The sequence below is a fragment of the Nannobrachium achirus genome (assembly GCF_963921795.1).
Source record: "Nannobrachium achirus genome assembly, chromosome: 3".
NCBI classification, from domain to species: Eukaryota; Metazoa; Chordata; class Actinopteri; order Myctophiformes; family Myctophidae; genus Nannobrachium; species Nannobrachium achirus.
In genome coordinates, this window is record NC_137812.1 from 38570450 (window position 1) to 38598051 (window position 27602).

At 41.9% G+C, this 27602-nt stretch overlaps 2 protein-coding genes across 2 annotated transcripts; one reads left to right on the forward strand and one right to left on the reverse strand.

Moving 5' to 3' along the window:
- Positions 1-2287: 2287 nt before the first annotated feature.
- On the forward strand, positions 2288-12952 carry LOC308282222 (von Willebrand factor A domain-containing protein 7-like; the record flags this gene model as incomplete). The annotated part of the gene is made up of 18 exons (XM_080722567.1): positions 2288-2473; positions 2884-3020; positions 3194-3338; positions 3477-3570; positions 3798-3926; positions 4214-4400; positions 5216-5385; positions 5831-5952; positions 6046-6162; positions 6310-6480; positions 6567-6696; positions 7929-8081; positions 8204-8296; positions 9903-10178; positions 10357-10486; positions 10627-10786; positions 11131-11444; positions 12943-12952. 18 exons carry the CDS (start codon positions 2288-2290, stop codon positions 12950-12952), a joined length of 2724 nt encoding a protein of 907 aa, XP_080578693.1.
- Positions 12953-13124: 172 nt separating this feature from the next.
- On the reverse strand, positions 13125-27548 carry LOC308282223 (von Willebrand factor A domain-containing protein 7-like; the record flags this gene model as incomplete). The annotated part of the gene is made up of 18 exons (XM_080722568.1): positions 13125-13224; positions 13810-14087; positions 14419-14578; positions 14771-14903; positions 15148-15423; positions 15632-15724; positions 15846-15998; positions 16333-16465; positions 16558-16731; positions 16897-17013; positions 17111-17223; positions 17513-17682; positions 18343-18529; positions 19396-19524; positions 25196-25289; positions 25424-25568; positions 26090-26226; positions 27363-27548. 18 exons carry the CDS (start codon positions 27546-27548, stop codon positions 13125-13127), a joined length of 2778 nt encoding a protein of 925 aa, XP_080578694.1.
- Between the last annotated feature and the right edge of the window lie 54 nt (positions 27549-27602).

A 27602-nucleotide genomic window follows, 5' to 3' on the forward strand; every position in this document is an offset into this window, starting at 1 on the left:
TCCCTCAGCCTTCGGCTGGTGGAGACAATAAACAAAAATAAAACAATTCACAGGAGGCCGGAAGCGGCACTGTGTCTGCAGATATCTCCATTTGGGCATAAAATGGACGCAGACAGACAGATACAGATATCTCCATATATCGGCATAAATGGACACAGAAAAACAGAGTCAAAAAGGGTCCTATGACAACAGATATAATGGGGTTTTCGTTAAAGGGTTGGGCATTAATTCCCTATTTACATCGTTCCTGAGTAGCCCATTCCCCGACTAGACACTCGGCCGCTCGACAGACAGATACAGAGATCTCCATATATGGGCATAAAATGGACGCAGACAGACAGATACAGATATCTCCATATATGGGCATAAATGGACACAGGCAAACAGGGCGGAGCATTCATTCCATATTTACATCGTCCCCGAGTTGGCCGGCCCCTGACTAGACGCTCGGCCACCCGGGCGAGCTTCTAGTAGATAATCATTTAAAGTAGGGGTTTCTGTGGAATTTCCTTTTCAGATTCACAAGAAGAGGTGTCGCTGAATATGAACCTGCGGACGTCGAGGCGGAGACAGCTTTTGGAGGGGCGGAGTTGCTACTCGTCCATTGTCGAAATGCCACCATGTCGAAATGTGGTATGTCGTAACCGCATTTGAGGAACTGTGGTAATCAGTTCCAGATCATTAGTCTTGTGCGTGTGCGTGTGCGTGTGCATGTGCGCGTGCGCACATGCACCCAGGAATAGCTAATTAATTATGCTTTTTCAACCACTTGAGGGGGGGGAGGGGCTGATGCCCAGATCATATAAAATGATAGATTACCACTGTCCCTCAAATGCATGATCAAGAGTAGGATCATAATTCTCTGTTATCAGCTCTCCAGGTCCAGGTAATTGATGTGTTTGTCTTTTCAGTTGAGATTTATTTGATCAATTCAGTATGTCACATTTGAAATAAAAATATCATCTCCATCTACCTAAACTCCAGCTCAAGCTACCTTGACGACCATTGATATGGATGACAGTCAGGACGGCTACAGGCCACTTACTGCGGACGGAAGCAAGTTAAAGCTATATAAACTCTCACTTGCAGGCTGTGGATACTCAAACACAACCTGCTTCAGGTAAGAGAGAGAGAGAGCATATTGTGTGGACCAATGCCCGGTTTGTTGACCTGGCATCCTATGTGTATAGTTTCAATGTACAGATTATTTTGTTAGTCTACAGTTAGTGAAATGTGGTATGTCGTAACCGCATTTGAGGAACTGTGGTAATCAGTTCCAGATCATTTTATATTATCATTCTTCCCAGGAATAGCTAATTCTGCTTTTTCAACCACTTGGGGGGGGGGGGGGGGCTGATGCCCAGATCATATAAAATGATAGATTACCACTGTCCCTCAAATGCATGATCAAGAGTAGGATAATTATTCTCTGTTATCAGCTCTCCAGGTCCAGGTAATTGATGTGTTTGTCTTTTCAGTTGAGATTTATTTGATCAATTCAGTATGTCACATTTGAAATAAAAATATCATCTCCATCTACCTAAACTCCTGCTCAAGCTACCTTGACAACCATTGATATGGATGACAGTCAGGACGGCTACAGGCCACTTACTGCAGACGGAAGTTAAAGCTATACCAGTAAGACTCCCTAATCGGGAGATAAGCGACCATCAGGTCGCAGCGTGATTTTTGGGCAAAATGTGTAGGAGCAGTGTCCAAAAATGTGTTTGAAAAATCGGCCTGATGGTGGCGCTATATGGGACAGATCCATGTTGATGACGTGAGTGTAGACATACTGTGTAGCGATTTGAGTGATTTTAGGGCAACAACCTGCTTCAGGTAAGAGAGAGAGAGAGAGCATATTGTGTTGACCTGGCATCCTACAGTATGTGTATACCGTAGTTTCAATGTACAGATTATTTTGTTAGTCTACTGTTAGACTGATGAAAGATTCTTGGTTACCTATATCGGATTGGATTGGATTGGGGATAAGTCCCTGCGACATACTATCGCCTTGTCCAGGGGGTGTACTTGTACATCAAGCTGCCTCACGCCACAGAAACGGGAGATAGAAAGAATATTGGTCTTTTCATTCAGATGGATTAGGATAATGTCTTTAAAATTAACTGTTTCTTCAACTGTCTTCAAAAGCCTTATAATTTGCTATTCAAGAACGTTAAAAACAGAGTGGCATTTAAGCAATATATTGTGAAATGTGGATTAGACTTTTCCATTCATCATTTTAATTTCATCTGTATGATTGCTTTACAACCTTTCTTTAAGACTGATGATGTCACCAGTGCTGGGTGTGGTCCTGCTTACCGTGGCCCTATCAGACAGGGCCATAGCCTTTGCCCCCATCGGAGGAGAGGCATCCTCTCATGTCAGCATTACAGCAACGGCTCTTTTGCAAAAAGTGAGAGAGACTTGTCGGGCAGTGGCTGAATCATCTGGTCATGAGTTCAACCCTACGGTGGGTAGAAAGCTTGCACTAACACACGTACACACACATACACACAGCATCATAACTTTCTTTATGAGTCAGACTAATTCAATGGTCTTATATCATACAAAATGTATATTATTCAATATACACAGTGACAGAAATGTAAGCTATATTTTACCAATCCAGTAGAGCAATCTGATTGATTCAAATGGGATTATTATTATATTAAATTAATCAGAAAAGTGTCTTGGTCCATTCCACTTCTTCTTAACTACAGCACAATCACTGACTGGACACAGTTCTATGCAATTTCCACAGCCATTTTCCTATTCTATTAGGTTGTCTAAGATTTGTCATTGTGTTGAATCTGATAATTTATACTCTTCTCATAGATTTTTACTAGAAAACTAACCTCTTTTCCCGTCTGAATTCTGTAGGGTAACTCTCCTGAGGAGCTGGTCCAGGCCTGTCTAGGTCCCAGAGCAACAGGCGTGGTGTCAGCCGTCAAGTTCCACTCTGCTCTCAATGAGATCTATGTTCAAAATGTACTGGTGGACTGTGATTTCAACAACAGGTAGGAGAATTTCGTCTTAGTAGACCTTAATGCTTAAGATGTTAGATTGGGATGCCTGTATAATCTCTGACATATTCTCTAATAATTGTGTTAGAACAGTGAGTTCTTATAACAGTTTTCAATGCTTGACGATCATGTTCAAATCTACTGCAAATGAATTTCCATAATTTCAGTCCTCCCCATCACTTCAACAATGAGGCTTTCCTTGAGGGGTGGGGCCTGATCACAGAGGGTATGGCTAGCATCAAGGCCAACATCCGCAATCAGAACTTCCATGCTGCAAGGGAAACACTGGGAAGAGTGCTGCATACCCTACAGGTGAGAGAGGGCGAGAGGGAGTGGAAGAATATGTTAAAATATTCATACATTAGTTTTTGTTTTTTAACAAAACTGAAATTGTGTGTGCGCGCATGTGTGTGTGTGCATGCAACTGTGCGTGCTTGACTGAACATTCAGGACTTCTACAGCCATAGTAACTGGGTGGAGCTGGGATTCACAGAGCCATACGTCAACCTGATCCGCCCAGACCTCCCTCTGGAAAACCTGGCAGGTGTGTGTCTCTCTTTTTGTAGACCCCCCAACTCCACTCCCTCAAGATTTTGAGTACATCCACTAGTATGTGGGGATGATTCACAAAGCAATTGTGTATCTTTGTGGCTTTAAGAATTTTAAAGCTCCGTTCACTGTAACACCATCTACAGGTGTTTGTTGTGCATACATTTTAATCTATTAATTAATAACAGATTATTTGTTCTTTAATCTGTGTTTGCCGTGTAGAGAGGGACGCTGCAACCTGCAGTGACTGTGCCAGTGGAACATGTCCAAATCCTATCCTTCCTATCATTCTACAAGAGAAGAAACTCACCTCAGGCTACCTGGGAATCTTCTCTGAAGCCAAGCCTAAAGGTATATTTACAGGAAAGAATCATTCAAAAAATAATATTTGAATTTCTATGTTTTTCCGTGGCCATAAATGTATTTGTGGACATTTTGAAAATGAGCCTCCATATTGGTATAGATACTGTAGGCCTACTTGTACAATGGGGAGAAATATTATTGAAATTCATATGTGTATTCTATTACAGTATTTATGTTATAATGACTTCCTCAGCTCTCAATACAGTTTTTATGTTATTTGGAAAGTAGTACATTTCAGTTTTTTAATGGCTAATCTACCTTTTGTCCTATGCAAGGTAAATGCAGTCATGGGGGTGCTGCTGACCTGACCAGCACAGTGGTCCCTCACGGTGGCATTAACAAGGATGAGCGTCGTCCAGACAACGTGGCATTCCACACAGCTGCTGTCAATTTAGCCACCAGTGCCAGCCTCCAACTGCTGGAAGACATTCGTGGAGCTGCTGGGGACGACGACTTCTTGAGGTACAATGAGAAAGAATGAATAAAACATTATCTATACTATAATTTTGCGAATGTCTGAGTGAGTGTCTGTCTGTCTGTCTGTCACAGCGTTTCTCCTCAGTGGCTGGAGCAATTGATCTGAAATCGCATCACCATTAGCATATGAACACACCTGACATAACTGTGAAGCCCGTTTGTCACTTTCACAAATCGTATGCTGTATATTAGCATTTCTATGGTGTAACTACTATCTATTCTGCATCTAGCATGAGGCATATCTATTCTGCATCTAGCATGGGGCAACATGTTTAACCAGCTCTGTGTGTGTGTGTGTGTGTGTGTGTGTGTGTGTGTGTGTGTGTGTGTGTGTGTGTGTGTGGGCGGGCGGGCGGGGGGGGGGGGGGGGGGGGGGGTGTTGGCTGGCCCTCTTTCAGATGTTGTCATGTAGATCGGTACACAGTATCTCTGTAGTCTTTAAACGAAACGGGTCTTTCTTACATTGATGCTCCTACATATTATCATGCAAGCACCAGAAAGTTACTTTCCATCCCTCATATACTGTGTGCACAGTGCACACCCCATAACCCACACACTGCACATCATTTCGGAGCTCATATCTTTGAACGGGTAAGGCCTAGTTACACAAACAAATGCAAATGACATGAGTGTGCAACTATGACAATGTAAAATGACAAATTAAACTTCCTGAATTACATTAGTCAATGCTTTTACTAGCTATTCTACCATGCGTCGTTATATTAACCCTGGGTAGTTTTGTTTTCACACTGCTGTACCTCCGAGAGAAAATCCAACAATAAGATCTTTCTCTCTCACAGAATGGTTGGCATCGCTCGTGCATCCGTTGTGTGTTTTGTCGTCGACACCACAGCCAGCATGTCTAATGACATTGCAGAAGTCAGGAGACTTATTAGTCAAATCATTGACAGCAAAAAGGGAACGCAGGATGAACCTTCTGAATATATTCTGGTCCCATTCAATGACCCTGGTAAGATCTATTGTAATGCCATTACAGCATGGACCTATCATTTACATTTTTTTAGAAGTACAACCTTCAATACAGTACAATAGTCACACAACAAAAGTAAAAACTTAATGATTAATGATGCTAAAAAATATACACTTATGTACACAAATACTAGTAGGGATCATGCTAACAATTAAGTTTTTTGATAGTATAGTTTATCTATATAAAGGAAAGATGTGGTGGGTGTGAGAGGGGGAAGGAGGCAGATTAGGAGAGAGAGGAAGGGGAGCCCATTTCACCCACATTACCTGGGCAATGCTTGTTACCAAAACCTGAACATGCTGATGGACACGCTGATTGTCAGCCCAATAAACTCTAAATTACTCAACTTACTGAATAGAATTATTGATATTATGATACATTTGTGGTCCTGCAATGTAAAAAAAAATTGTGCATGTTTGTGTAGCATTTGGACCCATAACAAGGACTCCAGGTGGTGATGTAATGAAAAACAAAGTATCAAAGCTCACTGCGTATGGAGACCACCGCAATACTGATTACCCTGAGATGTGCCTGTCAGGACTTCAGGTACAGAAGTTAATCCTAACACTCTCCAGTCAGGATTTACATATTGATTTATATGGATTCTTCAGTCAATCCACCACCTCTCTGTTTCCGTAGTTGGCTTTAACAGGTGCCCCTGCCTCCTCTCACATCTATGTGTTCACTGATGCCGCAGCCAAAGACATTGCACTAAAGGATACCATTGTAGCACTCATCAGGAGCACCAAATCAACGGTATACTACATTACAGATCCCTGGAGAAAACAACAAATATTTATAGAGAACCTTACCGTACATGTATTTTAGTGATCATATCTATTTTATAGGACTACTTTTCTAATTTGCCCAGTTACATTCTTTCATTTTCCACCTTTCTACCAGGTGTCCTTCTTCATGTCGGGGTCCAGTAGGAGGCGTCGTTCACTTGAAACCGGTACTTTCAATGACTACAAAGAACTAGCTCTGGCTTCTGGAGGCCAGGCCATTGAAGTGGCTAAGAGCCAGTTGCATCAGGCCACCGACATCATTCTTGACACTACCACCTCTGCCCTGGTAAACACATGCAGCTCCAAAGGGCCATAAAGTAATTACGTTTTAGGTTAGTGGAAGGAATTACAATATTTTCTGTGACTCCTCAGGTGACGGTTCTTCAGCGAGATAGGAGTGCTGGGAAGGAGACCTTCCCCTTTGTGTTGGACGGGTCGCTTACAAATGTCACTCTCTACATTACAGGAAGAGCTATTCTCTTCACACTGACCAACCCAGAAGGTAAGGTAACACACCCAATAACAAATGTTTATTGCATTGGAATTGCAGTGGAAACCATTAGTTTTACACACATTGTGAAGCTTTATGTGTGCATGATACTGTATCTTTATTTAAGCAAGAGAGGGTGTGCAGCGTTGCTGCAGGAATGAACCAAATGAGAGTTATGTCGGCAGCACAGTATTGTGTATATATATATATATATATATATATATTAGGGCTGGGACTTTAACTGATTAATTGTGATTAATTAATTACAGAAAATTAAAGCGATTAAAAAAATTAACGCATTTTAATCGCACTTAGTTTTTGCACCACAGAACCTTCAGTTTCGGGCATACTGATCATAGCGATGCACCAACCAAGAAGAGACAACAAACGCAAAGGGAGAAGTAGCCGATCAGAGCGTTTTGCTTGGCCCAGTGGATGCTAAATTTAGATTTAAAAAACTCACTCGTTGATTCCCTCGTACAACAAAATGTGTTTTACTTGAAAATAAATGCTTCTCAGGTCAAATATCGATGTGCGATTAAAATGCGATTAATTGCGATTAATTAATCACAGAGCCTGTAATTAATTAGATCAAAAATTGTAATCGCATCCCAGCCCTAATATATATATATATATATATATATATATATATATATATATATATATATATATATATATATAGATAGATATATATAGATATAGATATAGATATATACCAATACGCACACACAAACTTTAGAAGGCAATCGTAGCCAATCAGGAGGGAATAAATATGGGAAATGGGACAGATCCATGTTGATGACATGACTTTAGAGATACTGTGTGTGTACCGCTTTGTGTGATTTTAGGCCAAAATCTATAGGAGCAGTGTCATCATCAGGCACTGCCTGATGATGGCGCTAGAAGAGGGCCATGTGAGAAATCAGGGGCAGTTGCATGTGATTTGCCATCCACGGAATGTGTGTGTAAAGTATGGCATCGATTGGGGCAACAGTGCCGGAGATAAGAGTAGGGGAAAAAGTGTGACGTTACGTGAGGACAGACGGACAGCCGGTGGAGCTTTGACAGTGAGAACATGCAGTGACTGGTATGTGTCTGTAGAACATACCGGTATTAGAATGGCTTTGAACATGGTTCAACTCAGCCAATCATAATGAAGGAACAATACTGTATAGTGCATACATTTTATGAAGTGTCTTATTTAGCCTTATCTTCTTCTCTTCTATGTGTCACATCACTACCAGGTGTTATCCAGAGACAGAGTGAGGCCAGTGGTAATTTGGGGACCATTAAAGCTGTGGGGAACCTGTGGAGAATACGTCTCAATGCTGACAAGCTGCCAGGAACCTGGCAGATCTCCATTAGCACCAGCTATCCATACACACTCAAAGTGACAGGTCACATATACTCACCTGTGTCTGCTTTTTCACACAAACTCTCTCTCTTTTATTTATCTATTGGTTTGTTCAGCTCAATACTTTTATTTAATCGTTATTAATTAACATGTGTGTCATTCCAGGTCAGAGTGTCATCACCTTTATCTATAACTTTGTTGAGGTCTGCCAGGGACCTCACCCAGGTTATGCAGTAATCGCTGGACGTCCAAATGCAGGTACAGCTGTCACACAAAATATTACACTGAGTGATAGGTAGTCATATAAAAAAAAATCAAACCTCGGTTTGAAGTGAAGCGGTGAATCTTAGTATAGAATTGTCTGGAGAGCCGGTATGACAGCCGGTATAATAGGTTTTAAAAAAATATATAAAAAATCCTGCTTGCTGGTCTCTTAGTTGTTTGTCAACTGCATCCCTCTATAATTATTTCAGTTTCTGTTATCTTTGTACATTTTTCAACTTCTGCTAGATTTTCAATGTATTTACTCTTGTCTGCCTTAATGCTCCTTTTTACCATTCTGTTAGCATCTGTATATTCTTATTGTGCCTTTGCTTTTGCTCTTATGCTATTTGTCATTGCTGCAATAGGTGAGACCTATTGCATGTACAAGACAGATAAAACCTGAAGGCCAAATTATCATGTGAAGCTTGACCAATCCTCAAAGTATCCATTCATCTGACCGGGAGGGACACCGCACACATATTCTGGACGTACAGGACAGATAAAGCCTATTCATTCTGAACTGAAATGACCATATATGGACATGGGACACACATTTTACTTTTTGAAAAAGCCTATTCATTCTGGACTGATATTTTGCACGTACGGGACAGGAAAAACCTGTTCATTCTGGCCTGGAGTGACCATATATGGACATGAGGTGACATACATTGTGTTTTTGAAAAACCCTGTTCATTCTGGACTGAGATCACCATATATGGTAATTAAACGGACATTCTGTTTTTGAAAAAAGCCTGTTCATTCTGGACTAAAATCACCATATATGGGCGTGATACACACAAAGCCACTCATTGGAAGCGGTTTTCACCGCTTCAAAAATCCAACTGTCACACAAAACATTACCTTCACAAATAGTCACATTTACTTTTACAACTATATCAAACCATTTACTGTAAAGCCATCATGTAGTCATCAAATCATGTATCATTAAGATTTGTAAATGATTAGATCATACATAATCACCAGTAAGAGAAGTAAGAGAAGCGAGAGAAGCGTAAAGGCCTGTCCATAGTCTCTCCGACGTGCAGCTTTTTCGAACTCTAATTCAGTGTAAAGCCTTTCAGAAGTCGCGAGTGACATCATTTTGTAGTTGAAAAGTTTGGTTTTTGAGAGAGAATGGACAGGCCTCCAGAGAATGGAGTGACCTCGCCATAAATGGCGAGGTTGCACTGAAACAACAGATACTGACAATTATGTCCATATATAGGCATTCCCGGATATGGGCTTAATATTGATGACATCAGGGATTTCCATATATGGGCATAAAAGGGACAAGGACTTAATTAATTGTGACTAATAAAGTGTGACTCGCGTCGCGGTTGGCTGTTTTAGTTGGACAAAATGTGGCCATATTTTCCCAAATATGGAGATGACTGACGTCTGACATCATAGATGTCTGACGTCATAGACCACATGAGACTGACACATACCGGTAGGTCCATATATGGGGCTGAGGCGTGACGCACACACATGATCTGCAGGTTTTCATACTAAATGCGACCTACGGTCGCAACAAGGCTACATTAATGTATTTTATACTCACTCTGTCTTTTCTTCTTCCCTCTTTGTCCTGTGAATCCAGGCCAGCCTGCCACCCTGTTGCTATCAGTGATGGGTAAAAAGGGTCCAGATTCGGTGTCTATTGATAACGTTGGTTTGGGTAAGGTCTCTGGTGCAGAGGCCATGAGCAGTGGCACAACAACTGACATGGGTAATGGAGATATCCTGGTTACAGTTGATAGTGTCCCAGAGGGTGAGTTTGTGGTTATGCTGAATGGAACAGACTCAGTGTCCAGAACAAACTTCCAGAGGCAGTCCACCACCCAGATGTCTGTCTCCAAGGTTACCATCAAGGTCAGTGTCTTCACTTCCTCTGTCTGTCTCTAAACTGGTCAGTTATATGTGACCCACACAGTTAGGAATAGTGACAGTGAAAATAATTAGGTGTGAATTGTGACATGCCTCCAATGAATTTGAGAAAATCACTCTAAGAAATATATTAATATATTGACTCCACTTTGTTGTTCCTCAGGCAGCAGTAGACAGCAGTTTGGAGCCAGGGAAAACCTTTGTCCTCCCATTCAGTGTGATGACCCAGGGCTCTGGTGGCAAATACTCCATCATTGCCAAGAATGACAGAGGTTTTGCCATGACATCCCCATCAAGGTGAGGAAGCCCCAAAAGCCCCAAACACTCAACAGGCATTCCTTTCAATACTTATGTGGCTGTACAACGCTCATATTTAATATTGTCATAATAGCAGCCTCCATTATCCTGTTCAACTCTCCTCTCCAATTATGTGACAGAATAACTTTGACACCCGGCCAGTATGCCAATGTAATGTTGACCATTACACCACCTGGAAACACACCATCAGGCACTGATGTAACTTTAACCATTGATGCCAAGTCATCCAGCGGTGCAGATTCCAACTATGCCGTTCTAAGACTTTCTGTTGTCAGCAAGGTAACCAACCGACCCCTTTCAAACTGTAACCGTACAATAAATGCACAAAAAAGGGTATTACAAAACCAGGTGGGGCATGCATTCACAACTTGTATTGTTTCTGGCTTGCATCGTTCCTTAGTAAACCGGTGCCGGTGTAATCAAATAAATACATATTAAGTTGTTATTAAACAGCATTACAAAAAGTTTGTAATTCTCTTTGATACAATCTTTAATTTTGGATTCTCAGGCTTTACGGTAAAGCAAGCGACAACAGAATGAAAGTGTAAATGATCTACTGTAGTCTTTATGTACAATCACTATATTCAATTATGTACACTTAGGCTGAATTCCTTTTTCTCCAGATCACAGATTTTGTTCCGCCATTGTGCAACATTGTCAGTGTGCAGGCTGAACACTGCCCTGAGGATGTGTCTCATTGTGAACCATTCAGCTGGGAGCTCTCAGCAAACCTCACTGATGGTAATGGTACTGGCATAGAGAGAATTACACTGAGCCAGGGTGATGGAGACCTCCAGAACACTGACTTGGATGTTCCCTTGATTCATGCAACATACAATGCTTCCTGTTGCTCTCAGATAGTAGAACTTATTGCTGTTGATAAAGTTGGCAATGTGGGCAAGTGTTACCATTCAATTGTTCGCCCAGACTTTGTTAGGTCAGTGTGGAAGATTGTTTGTGTGACGACCGCCGCGGCGATCGTTATTATTATTATTATTATTATATTCCAACGCAATCGTAGATGGTATGCGTTGCCGCCAGTTCTTCATATATGGAGCTACCTGACACACCCTACTACCTTATCAAGGTCTGACCTCATAAACTCCATATTTGGACCAGGACGATCTTTAGCTCAGCAAAGACATCTAGCGCTGACATCAGTCTAATGTAGAACTCCATTATATGGACATAGCTGACTTATCGTGACATCAGTGAGATGTCACAAGGACACAGCCAAGCACTAATGGGTGGCCATTACCCCATGCATGAGTTTAGATGCAAGCAGTACTCTACTCTTAACAAACTCTTGAGTGACAGGAAGAGGGACAATTAATGAGGGATTTTGAGTGACAAACAAATTAATGAGGGATTTTGAGTGACGGACAGGATCTGGTGGCTTCCATAGCGACCTATGGTCGCAATTACAATTACATTGCATTAGCACAATGGAGACACTCATGTTCCATCAATACAATGATTTTACAGTATGTACTTCTAAAGGGTTTTCCTCATGTTTTGACCATTGTGGTGGAGAGTGTTGTGTAACACGGTCTCAAATTCAGATTATGCCACAGTACATGATCATTATGTTACCTGCTTAACTGCATGCAATTCACCTGTATGGAAGCATCTGTATTTGGTATTTTTCCTTGCCTACAACAGTGTTTATTGACTTAAGTAGTAAAATAGGGTTTCTCATTTTGAATACTTTCTGGCATTGAAATATTTATAGATGGGTTCCTATTCAGCTTAAAAGGATTTGATTTATTTGGATCACAGTATATCCATGCCATACTGTATCTTAAGAGGACTGATGTGAGCTGTGTTCCTTTTACAGGATTTCTTTGAAAGTTCCTTTATTACCAGAACCCCAAAAAGCCTGTATAAAAATGTGTGGTTATGTCCTTATAGGTTTGTGTGTATGAAGTTTAAACGTTTTATGATGGGTGGGAAAATTGTATACATTTGAATTGTTGAACCATTGTTTACTCAGTTGCATTGTAATACGTTCTGAATTTTGACATTGAGGCACAAAAGGTGCAGCAAATGGCAAAGTTGTTCCTCTTATGAGCTACATTTTACCCTTTTAAAGTGTTAGCTATCTGAAATGTTTAATGACGAATTTAATCAAACAAGTTTTAGTTTTCGCTAAAATGTGTTTTATTTCTTTACATTGAGCCTGTTGTCAACAGTGAAACATTTCATTACTTGAACAAGTTTTATTTCAACATACTGTACATTCAAAAGCAGTCTTAAACCTAATGGAAATGAAGAGAAACATGTTTGTTATGATCATTTTGATAAATAAACTTGTTTTACCATCTAACAGCTCCAATTTGTTATAAGAGTGTGGTGTGTATCCTGAAATGCAATCACAGTAAATGTCAGAACAAGTGTTCAATGGAAAATGTTTCATCATAATTGTCTCTTGCCAGTTGTGTATAGTGGCAGAGTACTGTTTATTTCTGGCGAATATCCAGAACATATTAAGGTGTAACATTTATATACAATTTGAGAAATGGCTTAAATTGCTTTGTTGCCTCGATTATCTGAATGCAAAGCAAATATGAAACATCAATGTTAGCCTACTTTAAGCAACACACAACCCTTGCAGCCTTCAATATCTGGGCACAAAGGCAGAAACCAGCAGACACAGCCACAGTGGTAGGGACAGGGTCAAGGCAGGAGGGCCACTGGAGTAAATTGAATGGTAACACCTGCCCAGATTGCCAACCTCATCAACAGCAATCATTTCTACTTTCTGAGAACAACAGGAAGCATTGTATGTTGCATTAATCAGGGGAGCATCCAAGCTGGTGTACTGGAGGTCTCCATCACCCTGGTGTAGCTTAATGCGCTTTATCCCTGTACCAATACCATCAGTGAGGGTAGCTGAGAGCTCCCAATTGAAGGATTCACACCGAGATTCATCCTCAGGGCAGTTTTCTGCCTTGACGCTAACAATCTTGCAAATTGGCTCAACAAAGTCTGGGCGAATAATTGAATGGTAACACCTGCCCTCATTGCCACCTTTATCAACAGCGATAAGTTCTACTATCTGAGAGCAACAGGAAGCGTTGTATTTTGCATGAATCAAGGGAACATCCAAGTCAGTGTTCTGGAGGTCTCCATCACCCTGGTGCCGAGTAATTCTCTCTATGCCAGTGCCATTACCATCAGTGATGTTTGCTGAGAGCTGCCAGCTGAAGGGTTCACATTGAAATACATCCTCAGGGCAGTTTTCAGCCTGTACACTGACAATGTTGCACACTGGCGAAACAGAATCAATTGAATGGTAACACTTGCCCACATTGCCACCTTTATCAACAACAATAAGTTCTACTATCTGAGAGCAACAGGAAGCATTGTATGTTGCATGAATTGAGAGAGCATCCAAGCTGGTGTTACGGAGGTCTCCATCACCCTGGCGCAGAGTAATTCTCTCTATGCCAGTACCATTACCATCAGTGATGTTTGCTGAGAGCTGCCAGCTGAAGGCTTCACATTGAGACACATCCTCAGGGCAGCTTTCAGCCTGCACACTGACAATGTTGCACAACGGCAAAACAAAATCTGTGATCTGGAGAAAGAAAAGGAAATGTGGGAAACAGTAGTGATTCAGCCTAAGTGTATATAATTGAATAGTGATTGTAAATAAAAACTACGGTAGATTTATACTTTTTCATTCTGATGTCACTTTCTTTACTGTAAAGCCTGACAATCCAAAATTACAAATTTGTAGCAGTGTCTTAGGCATTTTTGTAATGCCTAATAATCCAGCACCGGTTTACTAAGGAATGATGCAAGTCAGAAACAATACAAGTTGTGAATGCATGCCCCACTCAGTTTTGTAATACCCATTGATTGTAGTATATTTATTGTACGGTTACAGTTTGAACGGGGTTGATTACCTTGCTGACAACAGAAAGTCTTAGAACAGCATAGTTGGAATCGGCACCGCTGGATGACTTGGCATCAATGGTTAAAGTTACATCTGTGCCTGATGGTGTGTTTCCAGGTGGTGTAATGGTCAACGTTACATTGGCATACTCGCCGGATGTCAAAGTTATGCTGTCACATAGGAGAGGAGGGTTGAACAGGATAATGGAGGCTGTTATTATGACAATATAAAATATCAGTGTTCAAATAAAAAGTTGAGCATTATAAGTATTTATGAGATTGCCTGTTGTGGGTTTGAGGCGTTTTCCTCCCAGTGAGCAATAGTCGGCTATTAGATGTCTGAAAAATGCTCAGGGGGCTCACCTTGGTGGGGACAGAGTCATGGTAAATTCTCTGTCATTCGTGGCTTTGATGGTGTATTTGCCACCAGAGCCCTGGGTCATCACACTGAATGGGAGGGAAAAGGTTGTCCCTGGCTCCAAACTGCTGTCTACTGCTGCCTGAGGAACAACAAAGGGGAGTTGAGCAGGGGGTAAAGCACTTGAAATGGTGTAATGGACAGGATCTATTTCCTTGAATTTCTCAAATTCATTGGAGGCATGTCACAATCCACACTTTCTGTGTGAATTGTTGGAATTATCCTAATTATCTTCACTGTCACTATTCCTAACTGTGTATCACATATAACTGACCAGTTAAGAGCTTGATTGCCAGACAGTCGACAGAGGAAGTGAAGACACTGACCTTGATGGTAACCTTGGAGACAGACATCTGGGTGGTGGACTGCCTCTGGAAGTTTGTTCTGGACACTGAGTCTGTTCCATTCAGCATAACCACAAACTCACCCTCTGGGACACTATCAACTGTAACCAGGATATCTCCATTACCCATGTCAGTTGTTGTGCCACTGCTCATGGCCTCTGCACCAGAGACCATACCCAAACCAACGTTATCAATAGACACCGAGTCTGGACCCTTTTTACCCATCACCGATAGCAACAGGGTGGCAGGCTGGCCTGGATTCACATGCAGGACAACAAGGGAAGAAGACAAGATAGAGTGAGTAGAAAATACATTGATCTCATACAAATCTTGATGATACATGGTTTGATGACTACGCAATTACTTTAGTTCCTTCTATTTTACAGTACTTTATTGTTAAAGTGATTATATGACTACCTATGAGTAATGTAACATTTTGTGTGACAGCTTTATTATCTGTACCTGCGTTTGGACGCCCAGTGATTACTGCATAACCTGGGTGAGGTCCATCAAAGGCCTCAACAAAGTTATAGATAAAGGTGATGGCACTCTGACCTGTAATGACACACAGAAATGTTAACAATCAGACAATAAAAGTATTGAGCTGAACAAACCAATGGATAAATATAAAACCAGAGGGTGAGTGAAAAAGCAGACACAAGTGAGTATATGTGACCTGTCACTTTGAGTGTGTATGGATGGCTGGTGATAATGGAGATCTGCCAGGTTCCTGGCAGCTTGTCAGCATTGAGACGTATTCTCCACAGGTTCCCCACATATTGAATGGTCCCCAAATTACCACTGGCCTCACTCTGTGTCTGGTTAACACCTGGTAGTGTGACACATAGAAGAGAAGAAGTTGAGGTTATATAAAACATTTCATAAAATGGATGCAGTATTGTTCCTTCATTATGATTGGCGGAGCTGTAGCCTACCATGTTCGAAGCCATTCTAATAATGTTCTAAAGACACATACATGTACCAATCACTGCCTGTTATCACTAATACTGTGCCAAACTAAATTGTTTCCACAACACAATCCTCACTGCTCGAGGGCCTTCCATGCATTTAAAAATCACAACCAGTGTGAAGTGAGCAGTGCCTTTGAGCATAGACATGGAAAGGTAGAGGCCTCCATCTGTGTGCATAGTGTGTTACCTTACCTTCTGGGTTGGTCAGTGTAAAGCTAATCGCTTTTCCTGTAATGTACAGGGTGGCATTTGTAAGAGACCCGTCCAACACAAAGGGGATCAAGGTCTCCTTCCCAGCCTTCCTATCTTGCTGAAGAACCGTCACCTGAGGAAAAACAGAAAAATATTTAATTATTTCCACAAACCTAAAAGTTAAACGTAATTACTTCATGGCCCTTTGGAGCTGCATGTGTTTACCAGGGCAGAGGTGGAAGTGTCAAGAATGATGTCGGTGGCCTGAGGCAACTGGCTCTTGGAAACTTCAATGGCCTGGCCCCCGGAAGCCAGAGCTAGTTCTTTGTAGTCATTGAAAGTACCGGCTTTAAGTGAACGACGACTCCTCCTACTGGACCCCGTCATGAAGAAGGACACCTGGTAAAAAGGTGGAAAGGGAAAGATATACTAACTGGGCAGATGGGAAAAGTATGACAAGAATGCCAGTCTGAGAAAAGAGAGTGATAAGATCACTCAAATATATGGTTCTTTCTTTAACAATATGTTTTTGTTTTCTCCAGGGATCTGTAATGTAGGATTTACCGTTGATTTGGTGCTCCTGATGAGTGCTACAATGGTATCCTTTAGTGCAATGTCTTTGGCTGTGGCATCAGTGAACACAAAGATTTGAGAGGAGGCAGGGGCACCTGTTAAAGCCAACTACGGAAACAGAGATGGTGGATTGACTGAAGTGTTGAAATCCATATAAATCAATATGTACATCCTGACTGGAGAGTGTTATGATTAACTTCTGTACCTGGAGTCCTGACAGACACATCTCAGGGGTATCACCACCTCCATTGGCAGTGAGCTTTGATACTGTGGCTTTCATTACATCACCATCTGGAGTCCTTGTCATGGGTCCGAATTCTACACAAACATACACACATTGTTGACATGAGCACAACCCTTAGGGTGTCTTATTTGGATTATTCTCTTTAAGTTGTGTCAATTAGAGACACCTACTTTTAAATTAAAACAAGCAGAAAATCTACGGGTTTATTATAGGCTGACAATCAGCGTGTGCATCAACATATTCGGTAACAAGCATTGCCCAGGTTATTCTGTTGGTGAAATAGGCTCCCCTCCCTCTCTCTCTCCCTCAAAATCTGCTTCCTTCCCCCTATCACTAGGTCGATGGCATTACAGTAGATCTTACTTGGGTCATTGAAGGGGACCAGAATATATTCAGAAGGTTCATCCTGAGTTCCCTTTTTGGAGTCAACGATTTGATTAATAAGTCTCCTGACTTCTGCAATGTCATCATGCATGCTGCCTGTTGTGTCGATAACAAAACACACAACGGATGCACGAGCGATGCCAACCATTCTGTGAGAGACAAAAAGACACATAGAAAGATCATATTGTTGGATTTTCTCTCGTATGTACAACTAAAACTAACCAGGGGTTAATATAATATAACTAGAAATGTAGTTCCTGCAGAAACTGTGTGGGCTCGCTGACGGTTACATGCTGCCTATCAGACATCCCCCTATTCAGACACTAACCCTAACCTCTATGGAAGTGTTGCCACTCAGACAATTAGAAGTCAAAGTCTGAATGGCAGCATGTCTGAATCGATTCGTAATCACCACAAGATGGCGACAACACAGCCATTCACTGTGTAGTCGGTGACGTCACTCGTCTGCGACCCTTCTCTGTTGTTTACTAGCAGCCTAGCTCAGCTGTAGTTAGCCATTAGCTTACTATGCCTAAACCTAATCGTAACCCTAACCTCAGTAAAACTATGCCCAACCCTAACCCTAACCTCCGTGGGATGAGACGCTATCCTGCCAACGCTCCGTTGTCTCCCAGGTGGACACATCAAAGCGTGTGTGGATAAAAGCCACCGCTTGCTCCGCCTCGCGCCGCACAACGAACACTCCTGGTCTCAATCTAACTGAATCTCAAACTAACCGTGACGTATACACTCATGTCATTTGCATTTGTTTGTGTAATAATGTTTTACTTAATCCTTTCTCATTGTACCTCAAGAAGTCATTGTCCCCAGCAGCTCCACGGATGTCTTCCAGCAGTTGGAGGCTGGCGCTGGTGGCTAAATTGACAGCAGCTTTGTGGAATGCCACATTGTCTGGACGACGCTCATCCTTGTTAATGCCACCGCGAGGGACCACTGTGCTGGTCAGGTCAGCAGCACCCCCATGACTGCATTTACCTTGCATAGGACAAAGTTATTTATTTTAAAATTAGCCTGTCAGGCTTATATGGAAGGACCCAAATGCAGACACAAAGGCACAGGTTTAACTGGTTTTATTAACCAAAAATCAAGTCAGACAAGGAGCAGGCAAAAATCGTAAACAGTATAGTGTGTGCCAACGGTGACGCAATTGTAGTCCTAGAGCGGCCATATTTTGGGTCAAACACAGGTGTTTCAATTGTTTGATTGGCATAGAACTTGATGGCCGCTCTAGAACTACATATTGGCACACCCTATGGGGAAACAGGGTCGAGATCCAAAAGGGCAGTTAGCGAGGCAGAGGTACCAGTAGGGGCAAGGCAAAAAAAAAGGCAAAAAAAGTCTAGGAGAAAATAAACAGAGGTCAGTCAGGGCAAAAACTAGAATGTGGCAAGAGACAGTGCTTGATGGCTTGAATGCAAAACAATCTGGCAAGAGGTGGCCGGAGACTGCAGGTGCAGTACTGTGGATAGATTGCAGGTGAGTGGAGGCAGGTGTTCACACAGGGAGGACCCAGACCTAGACACACTCACACCGGTCAGACTGTGACATAGCCATGAAAAAGACAGACATTTATAACTTTAAAAATAAAATAGAAACAAATACTGTATTGAGAACAGAGGAAATTGTGTTTATTAATGTAAATATTGTAATATAATACACACATAACATGAATTTCAATAGTTTTTCTTTCTATTCTACAATTACTGTAGGTATGGTAGACCAATATGGAGGCTCTATTTAAAAATGTCCACAAATACATGTATGATTCGACAAATACATTTCCACAGCAATTCGAATATTTCTTTGGAATGATTTAGAATGATTTTCTACTGTAAATATACCTTTAGGCTTGGCTTCAGAGAAGATTCCCATGTAGCCTGAGGTGAGTTTCTTCTCTTGTAGAATGATAGGAAGGATAGGATTGGGACATGTTCCACTGGCACAGTCACTGCAGGTTGCAGCGTCCTTCTCTACATACAGAACACACAGATTAATCAATATTCGGTGTTATTAACAAACACCTTTACTGTAGATGGTGTTACAGTAAACTGAGCTTTAAAATTCTTAAAGCCACAAAGATACAAAATAGGCCCTATGCACGGCAGCCATTTTGGAGAGAAGTTGGATGGTCTTCTCACTTCCTTCAAAGGTGTTACCAATGATACTAATGAAGGCTCTGTTCCATTTCATGTTGCACAGTGGTTCTCAAGTCTTTTACGCCTGCATTTGGTTCCATTTGAACACTTTCAGAGTAAGACCTTTTAAGGGGTCATTTGAATCCCCCAAGGAAGCACGAGGGTCCCTGGGCCACACTTTGAGACCCACTGGTGTAGCAGAGTGTTTCTAGTGAGCCAACATGCACAATATCAGCACCCTGGCTGCGTCCGAAATCCACCCTATTCTCTAATGTAGTGTACTAAAAGGGGGCTCCGCCATTTTGAACTAGTGTCCGAATGTATAGTGAGCATTTCTGTACCCTAATATAGTGTACTGAAGTATCCCACAATTGCATTTGGATTTGTAGGGTGCATTCGATGGTCACTATTCAAGCCCTGCCGCCCCACAATGCACTGCGCTGCGGCCGCTGTCTCGCGCTTTGAACACGCACATGCGGTGTGCACGCGCACACGCACACTGCAGGCTCGTTTCTGCGTCTCTGGGCAGTAGTGGAGTCAGTAACGCCGAAAAATAAGCTGTTAACTTCAAGTCATGATGCAAAGGTCCCCTTTGGTATGGAAGTACCTTAGGGCCATAGGAAAGAATTTATCCAAAGAGACAAGTTAGATCACCCTTCATTTTCTTTTTATAGCCATTTTAAAAATGGCCACCGACAATAAACTACTATTACACCAGACCCCATATCTTTGCTTCTGTTAGAGCTATGATAATAATATTGGTGTCAACGTGTACATTTTTGGGGTCTAGGAATTCAATTAAATAGGTTTCAAAGCAAAAAACCCAATACTTCACTAATTAACATGACAGCGGGGGGTAAAATATGCAAATTTCATGAAAAATAACACGTTTTAACAGGGTAACTTACCCCCCCACCCCTCCCCCTAAACTTTGATTCACCTTTCCTTTGAAGTAGGCTACCTTAGGATAATAGGAAAGAAATTATCCAAAGAGACAAATTAGATCACCCTTCATTACTGAAATATACACGTTTAAAAAAATGGCAGCCATCATTTACACTTACAGCAATACATCACATCCTATATCTTTGCTTCTGATAGAGATATCATTTCTGAGGTAAAGGAATCCAATTAAATTGGTTTCAAGACAACAACAAAAAACAATAGTTTTCTCATTACCCTCAAAATGGAGGTGAAATAATTAATCACATTTCATTAACAGTTAACAAATCATTTACTGATGCAAACTTGGACACATCATCAGTGTTGTTTCCTGGAGTCACTGGGTGTTTTGGGTCCTGCAAGAGTCAGCCTCCTCAGGCGACCCGAAGCTGATCAGACCTCGTTATGTATCCAAGTGGTATGCTTCTGTCCCCACTGCTCTCCCCTCTTAATCTGGAGGCTTTTTCTGCTGCATCCACATTGTTGCCTAAGGCTCTTCTTTGTTGGGAACTGTTATTATGCACAGTGGCGTAGCTGTGCTTAGGGAGTGACTGGCAAATTCCAGACTGCCAGATTATGTCAGGTCTCAATCTGGACTGGGTGATGTGTGGTGGAATTTTCAGCTGCCTCTCCAGGTCAACTGTCATCACTCAGTCTCGGGCTGTGGAGAGCAAACCAGCAGAGCAGTTCTTTGGTGTTTTCTCTGGCCTTTTCCCTTCCTTGACACAATGAATGGCCTTAGCTGTGGCTTGGGAGTATTGGATGCCCTTGCTGATTGCTTAAAATGGTAAATGGTAAATGGTGCATTTATATAGCGCTTTTATCCAAGGCGCTTTACATAGATCGTGCATTACATTCACCCATTCACGCACACATTCATACACCGGTGGCGGAGGAAACCATGCAAGGCACCAACCTGCTCACCGGGAGCAGTTAGGGGTTCAGAGTCTTGCTCAAGGACTCCTCGACATTAACTCAGGGGGAGCCCGGATTCGAACTGGGAACCCTTCGGGAACCCTTTGTGCTCTAATATCGGTTTCTCTACCCCTGAGCAATGCCGCTCCTTAAGCGATGGATTTCAGGACCTGGTGGTGCCTCAATAGAAATAACCTGGCCCTCAGGCCTCACCCAACACCTTGGAGCAGCTGCTCAGGATATGTTCAGGATATGTACCTGTGTGCTCATTATGTGTACTGCAGATATTCCTGTGCCCGTGCCGAAACAGAGCGTGAGTTTATTGGTCTTCCTGTACAGCCCGATTTTGCTTAGGCTGCGTGGCAATCCCAGCCATCTTCATTCAGCCATCAGATCATAGATGAGTAGAGGCCAGAGGATTTTTGGGTGCATTTCATGCTGGTAGACACAGGCCTTGAATCTTCCAGGGAGCCCCCTCCAGGTCAGCACCGGTTGCTTTGATGGAATCTCTGTCATTCAGAGTGCGGTTGAAGACATTTCCAAACTCATCACCGGCTTCTCAATGACTGATGGGATCTGGTGTTCTCCCAGACTGAAGCGAATTTGTCTGACATTCCCCTTCTTTTGGATATTTTTTTCCCTTACCAGGTATATTCCAGCACATCCCATTGCTCAGTCTTGGACCATCCAAGGCAATGGCACTGCCAGCATTCCATGCTTTAATGGGGAGCAACACAGCATTTGGCAAGGGCAAGAAGACAGTCTGTGTGGCAGTCCTTGCCTGAACTCACCTTACCTCTTCAGCTGCTCTCTGGCCCTAGCCCAACCACTGAGATGATCTCCACCCACACACCCATTCTCTAGAAATGTCTCCAGAAGCTGTATGGTGTTTCCGGGGACGACATTAGGATTGTGTCCTAATGCTCGACTCTCCCTCTTCCTTCAAAAAGGAAGATAATTTGATCACATGCCACCAAGCAGTGATGCACTCCATTGGAAGTGCAAGACAGACTGTATTATTGTAGCTCTAACAGAAGCAAAGATATGGGTTCTGGTGTAATAGTGGTTTATTGTCGGCGGTCATTTTTAAAATGGCTATAAATAGAAAATGAAGGGTGATCTAACTTGTCTCTTTGGATTAGTTTTTTTCCTATGGCCCTAAGGTACTTCCATACCAAAGGAAAAGTAAATCAAAGTTCAGGGGGAGGGGTGGGGGGTAAGTTACCCAGTTAAAACGTATTATTATTCATGAATTATGCATATTTTACCCCCCGCTGTCATGTTAATTAATGAAGTATTGGGTTTTTCCTGTTTAGTTGAATTCATAAACCCCAAAAATGTACACTTTGACACCAATATTCTTATTATAGCTCTAACAGAAGCAAAGATGGGGTCTGGTGTAATAGTGGTTTATTGTAGGCAGCCATTTTTAAAATGGCTATAGATAGAAAATGAAGGGTGATCTAACTTGTCTCTTTGGAAAAATAGTTTCCTATGGCCCTAAGGTACTTCCATACCAAAGAAAAGGTGAATCAAAGTTTAGGGGGAGGGGTGGGGGGGTAAGTTACCCTGTTAAAACGTGTTATTTTTCATGAGAATTGCATATTTTACCGCCCGCTGTCATGTTAATTAGTGATGTATTGGGTTTGTTGCATTGAAACCTGTTTAGTTGAATTCCTCGACCCCAAAAATGTACACTTTGACACCAATGTTATTATTATAGCTCTAACAGAAGCAAAGATGGGGTCTGGTGTAATAGTGGTTTATTGTCGGCAGCCATTTTTAAAATGGCTATAGATAGAAAATGAAGGGTGATCTAACTTGTCTCTTTGGAAAAATCGTTTCCTATGGCCCTAAGGTACTTCCATACCAAAGAAAAGGTGAATCAAAGTTTAGGGGGAGGGGTGGGGGGGTAAGTTACCCTGTTAAAACGTGTAATTTTTCATGAGATTTGCATATTTTACCCCCCGCTGTCATGTTATTTAGAGATGTATTGGGTTTGTTGCTTTGAAACCTGTTTAGTTGAATTCCTCGACCCCAAAAATGTACACTTTGACACCAATATTATTATTATAGCTCTAACAGAAGCAAAGTTGGGGTCTGGTGTAATAGTGGTTTATTGTTGGCGGCCATTTTTTAAATGGCTATAGATAGAAAATGAAGGGTGATCTAAATTGTCTCTTTGGATGAATTGTGTCCTATGGCCCTAAGGTACTTCCATACCAAAGGAAAGGTGATTCAAAGTTTAGGGGGAGGGTTGGGGGGGTAAGTTAGCCTGTTTAAACGTGTTATTTTTCATGAAATTTGCAAATTTTACCCCCTGCTGTCATGTTAATTAGTGAAGTATTGGGTTTTTTGCTTTGAAACCTATTTAATTGAATTCCTAGACCCCAAAAATGTACACTTTGACACCAATATTATTATTATAGCTCTAACAGAAGCAAAGATATGGGGTCTGGTGTAATAGTGGTTTATTGACGGCGGCCATTTTTCAAATGGATATAAAAAGAAAATGAAGGGTGATCGAACTTGTCTCTTTGGATAAATTCTTTCCTATGGCCCTAAGGTACTTCCATACCAAAGGGGTCCTTTGCATCATGACTTGAAGTAAAAAGTGCGTTACTGACTCCACTACAGGAGGAATAGCCACCTGTTGCTGAGCAAACGCAACAGAGCCGTCCGTAGCAGAACCACCGGCTAAAGAAAACAACTCGTACAAATGTCCACAGCCTTGTCACCAGAGAACAAATGATGAAAACAGCTCTAAAGTTGTTTATGAAGAGAATATACGAGAATAGACGCTGGAGGCTTTTGTTTTTCGATCTTTTCTTCCCAACCTTCCACAGCTGATAATAATCATGATAAATAATGTTATTTAAATTAGCAAGAATAACCTATTTTTATCACAAACATGGGTGTATGTCTGCATGTGAGACAAATGAATGTGGCATAAACATTATTCATTCATTCACCAATGAATGAATACAATTTCTTTTTTAAATATAGGCCTATATACTTTTTAACATTATTTTATTGAATTGTGATGAATAAAAACATAATTATATTTGGCCTATTTCTCATAATAACACCGCAACATGTTGGTATGTTATTTACAATCCACAAGCATTGGGGAGTGATGTACAAGCTCACAACGCGTCGCTTCGCCCCCTGTTGAGAGCTTGTAGATCGGTTATTATTTATTGCTCCAAAAGCCAGCGCTCTGAGCGTTGACGCAACCAGATGGCGACGGAGTAGTGTCCGAAATGAGCTGATTTGTTCACTACTGTAGTACACTACATCTGGATGGATCCCTCATTTAGGGTTAGGGAGTAGGGAACGTGTTCCGCATTTTGGACGCAGCCCCTGACTCTGTTTGAGCAGAATGGAACAGAGCCTTCATTAGTATTATTGGTAACACCTCTGAAGGAAGTGAGAAGACCATCCAACTTCTAGACAAAATGGCTACTGTGCATACAGCCTATTGCTTTGTGAACCATCCCCCCTGCTTGTGGGTATTCTCAAAACCTTGCATACAAAAGTCATACATACAAAAGGAGACACGCACACACGCACACACGCACACACACACACACACACACACACACACACACACACACACACACACACACACACACACACACACACACACCTGCCAGGTTTTCCAGAGGGAGGTCAGGGCGAATGAGGTTGACGTATGGATCTGTGAATCCCAGCTCCACCCAGTTACTATGGCTGTAGAAGTCCTGAGAGTTCCGTCATGCACGCACAGTTGCACACACGCACACATGCACGCACACATATACACAGTTTCAGTTTTGTTTTTTTATGAATATGAATATTTTAACATATTCTTCCTCTCCCTCTCTCCCTCTCTCACCTGTAGGATATGCAGCACTCTTCCCAGTGTTTCCCTTGCAGCTTGGAAGTTCTGATTGCGGATGTTGGCCTTGATGCTCGCCACACCCTCTGTGATCAGGCCCCGCCCCTCAAGGAAAGCCTCATCGTTGAAGTGGTGGGGAGGACTGAAAGTTATGGAAATAAATTAGAAAGATGATGTCAGAGATTATACACACACAGGGCCATATTTGCGTCCATGCCTGCCTTACCCTATCCCTTATCCCTAAACTTTGTTGTTTTACTAGACAATTTGTGAGCTTGTAGATCAGCTTTGAACTATTTAAAAATGTTTTTCAAAATATTAAAACATGGCAAAAAAGTTTAGGGAGGCATGGAAGAAAATAGGTCCCATATAGTCTATCCAACATAGTCTATATACTATATATATTATTATTATTATTATTATTATTATTATTATTAATCTTATAAGATTTGTTTTTGGTCTTTTATGCCTTTATTGATAGGAAAGTAGACTGACAGGAAATGGGGAGAGAGATGCAGCAAAGGTCATCGCTATCGGGATTCGAACCCATGACATGCTGTGAGGTATCAGAGCCTATGTGCTATGCCCCTGGACCGCTAGGTCAGCGGGTGCCCTAGTGTTCAATTTAAGGTAGACTACCCATAAATACTTATGTTCTCCCACCTGTTGATGAAATCACGGTCCACCAGTCCATTCTGAACATAGATCTCATTGAGAGCAGAGCGGAACTTGGCAGCTGACACCTCTCCTGTTGCTTTGGGACCTAGACAGGCCTGGACCAGCTCCTCAGGAGAGTTACCCTGAGGTGAAAGGGGAAAATTTTAGGCCCTTACTGTAGGATAAAATAATGAGTCTAATATTGTGGCGCACTTTAAACATTATGAACAATCTCAAGTGTGCCTTAGGACAATACAGAAGGCCTATTTACAGTGCTGGGGGCTATTGCTATTTACATAAAGAATGTTATTCTATAAGTTATTATCAGAATATATATCATTACATTATATATAATCAATACCAGTGTTCTAGGGGTAGGGCATGCATGCAATCGCAATCCAATTATAAACTAGAAGCAGTGCTCTTCTGAGCACAGGTCTCCGCCTGGTCAGGAAGGTTATTGTGGCCTCCTGGTAGCGCTATAATAGGCAATGTGAAAAGGGTGCCATGTCTTCTTTCCTTTCACAGCAATGGGATGCATTTTGTTCCAAAATGTGTTTAGCAAAAGTGGTGGTAAAACAAGCCAATGTGAAAAGGGTGGCATTTGTTGACCTTGACCTAGTGGGAATGTGTGTGCAAAGTTTCATGGAAAGCGCAAGCTGCGATCATGATTTGAGGCATTTTGTCCATAACAAAATGCCAAAAATCTGCCTCATGGTGGTGCTAGAACTGGCCCATGTGAAAAATGTGGGGCAGAGGTTCTGAATTGACATCCAGGGAGTGTGTGTGCACAGTTTGGCAGCGATCAGGTCAACGGCGCCGGAGACTAGCTGGTAACAGACGGACGGACGCACAGACGGCAGACGCACGGACAGACGTACGGATAGGGTGCAAAACATTTAATTACATTTAACTGCACGAGTGTTTCTTTTTTTTAACAATTTATTCTGCTGTAGCTCCCCAGGGGGATGGACCAGGACACATTCATCTTTTCTGATTAATTTAATATAATAATTATAATCCCATTTGAATCAATCAGATTGCTCTACTGGATTGATAAAATATAGCTTACATTTCTGTCACTGTATGCATTGAATAATATACATTTTGTATGAGTCAGTACATATATACAGTAAATAAGTCAGACCATTGAATTAGTCTAGCTTATTGTAACCTTCTGGGAAACCCCAAGAAAGTTAAGATGCTGTGTGCATGTGCGTGTGTGTGCGTGCGTGTGTGTGTGTTTGTGTGCGTGTGTTATTGAACGCTATCTACCCACCGTAGGATTGAACTCATGACCAGATGATTCAGCCACTGCCCGACAAGTCTCTCTCACTTTTTGCAAAAGAGCCGTTCCTGTAATGCTGACATGAGAGGATGCCTCTCCTCCGATGGGGGCAAAGGCTATGGCCCCGCCTGATAGGGCCAGGGTAAGCAGGACCACACCCAGTACTGGTGACATCATCAGTCTTAAAGAAAGGTTGTAAAGCAATTATTAAGAACAGCTTCTGTTTAGACT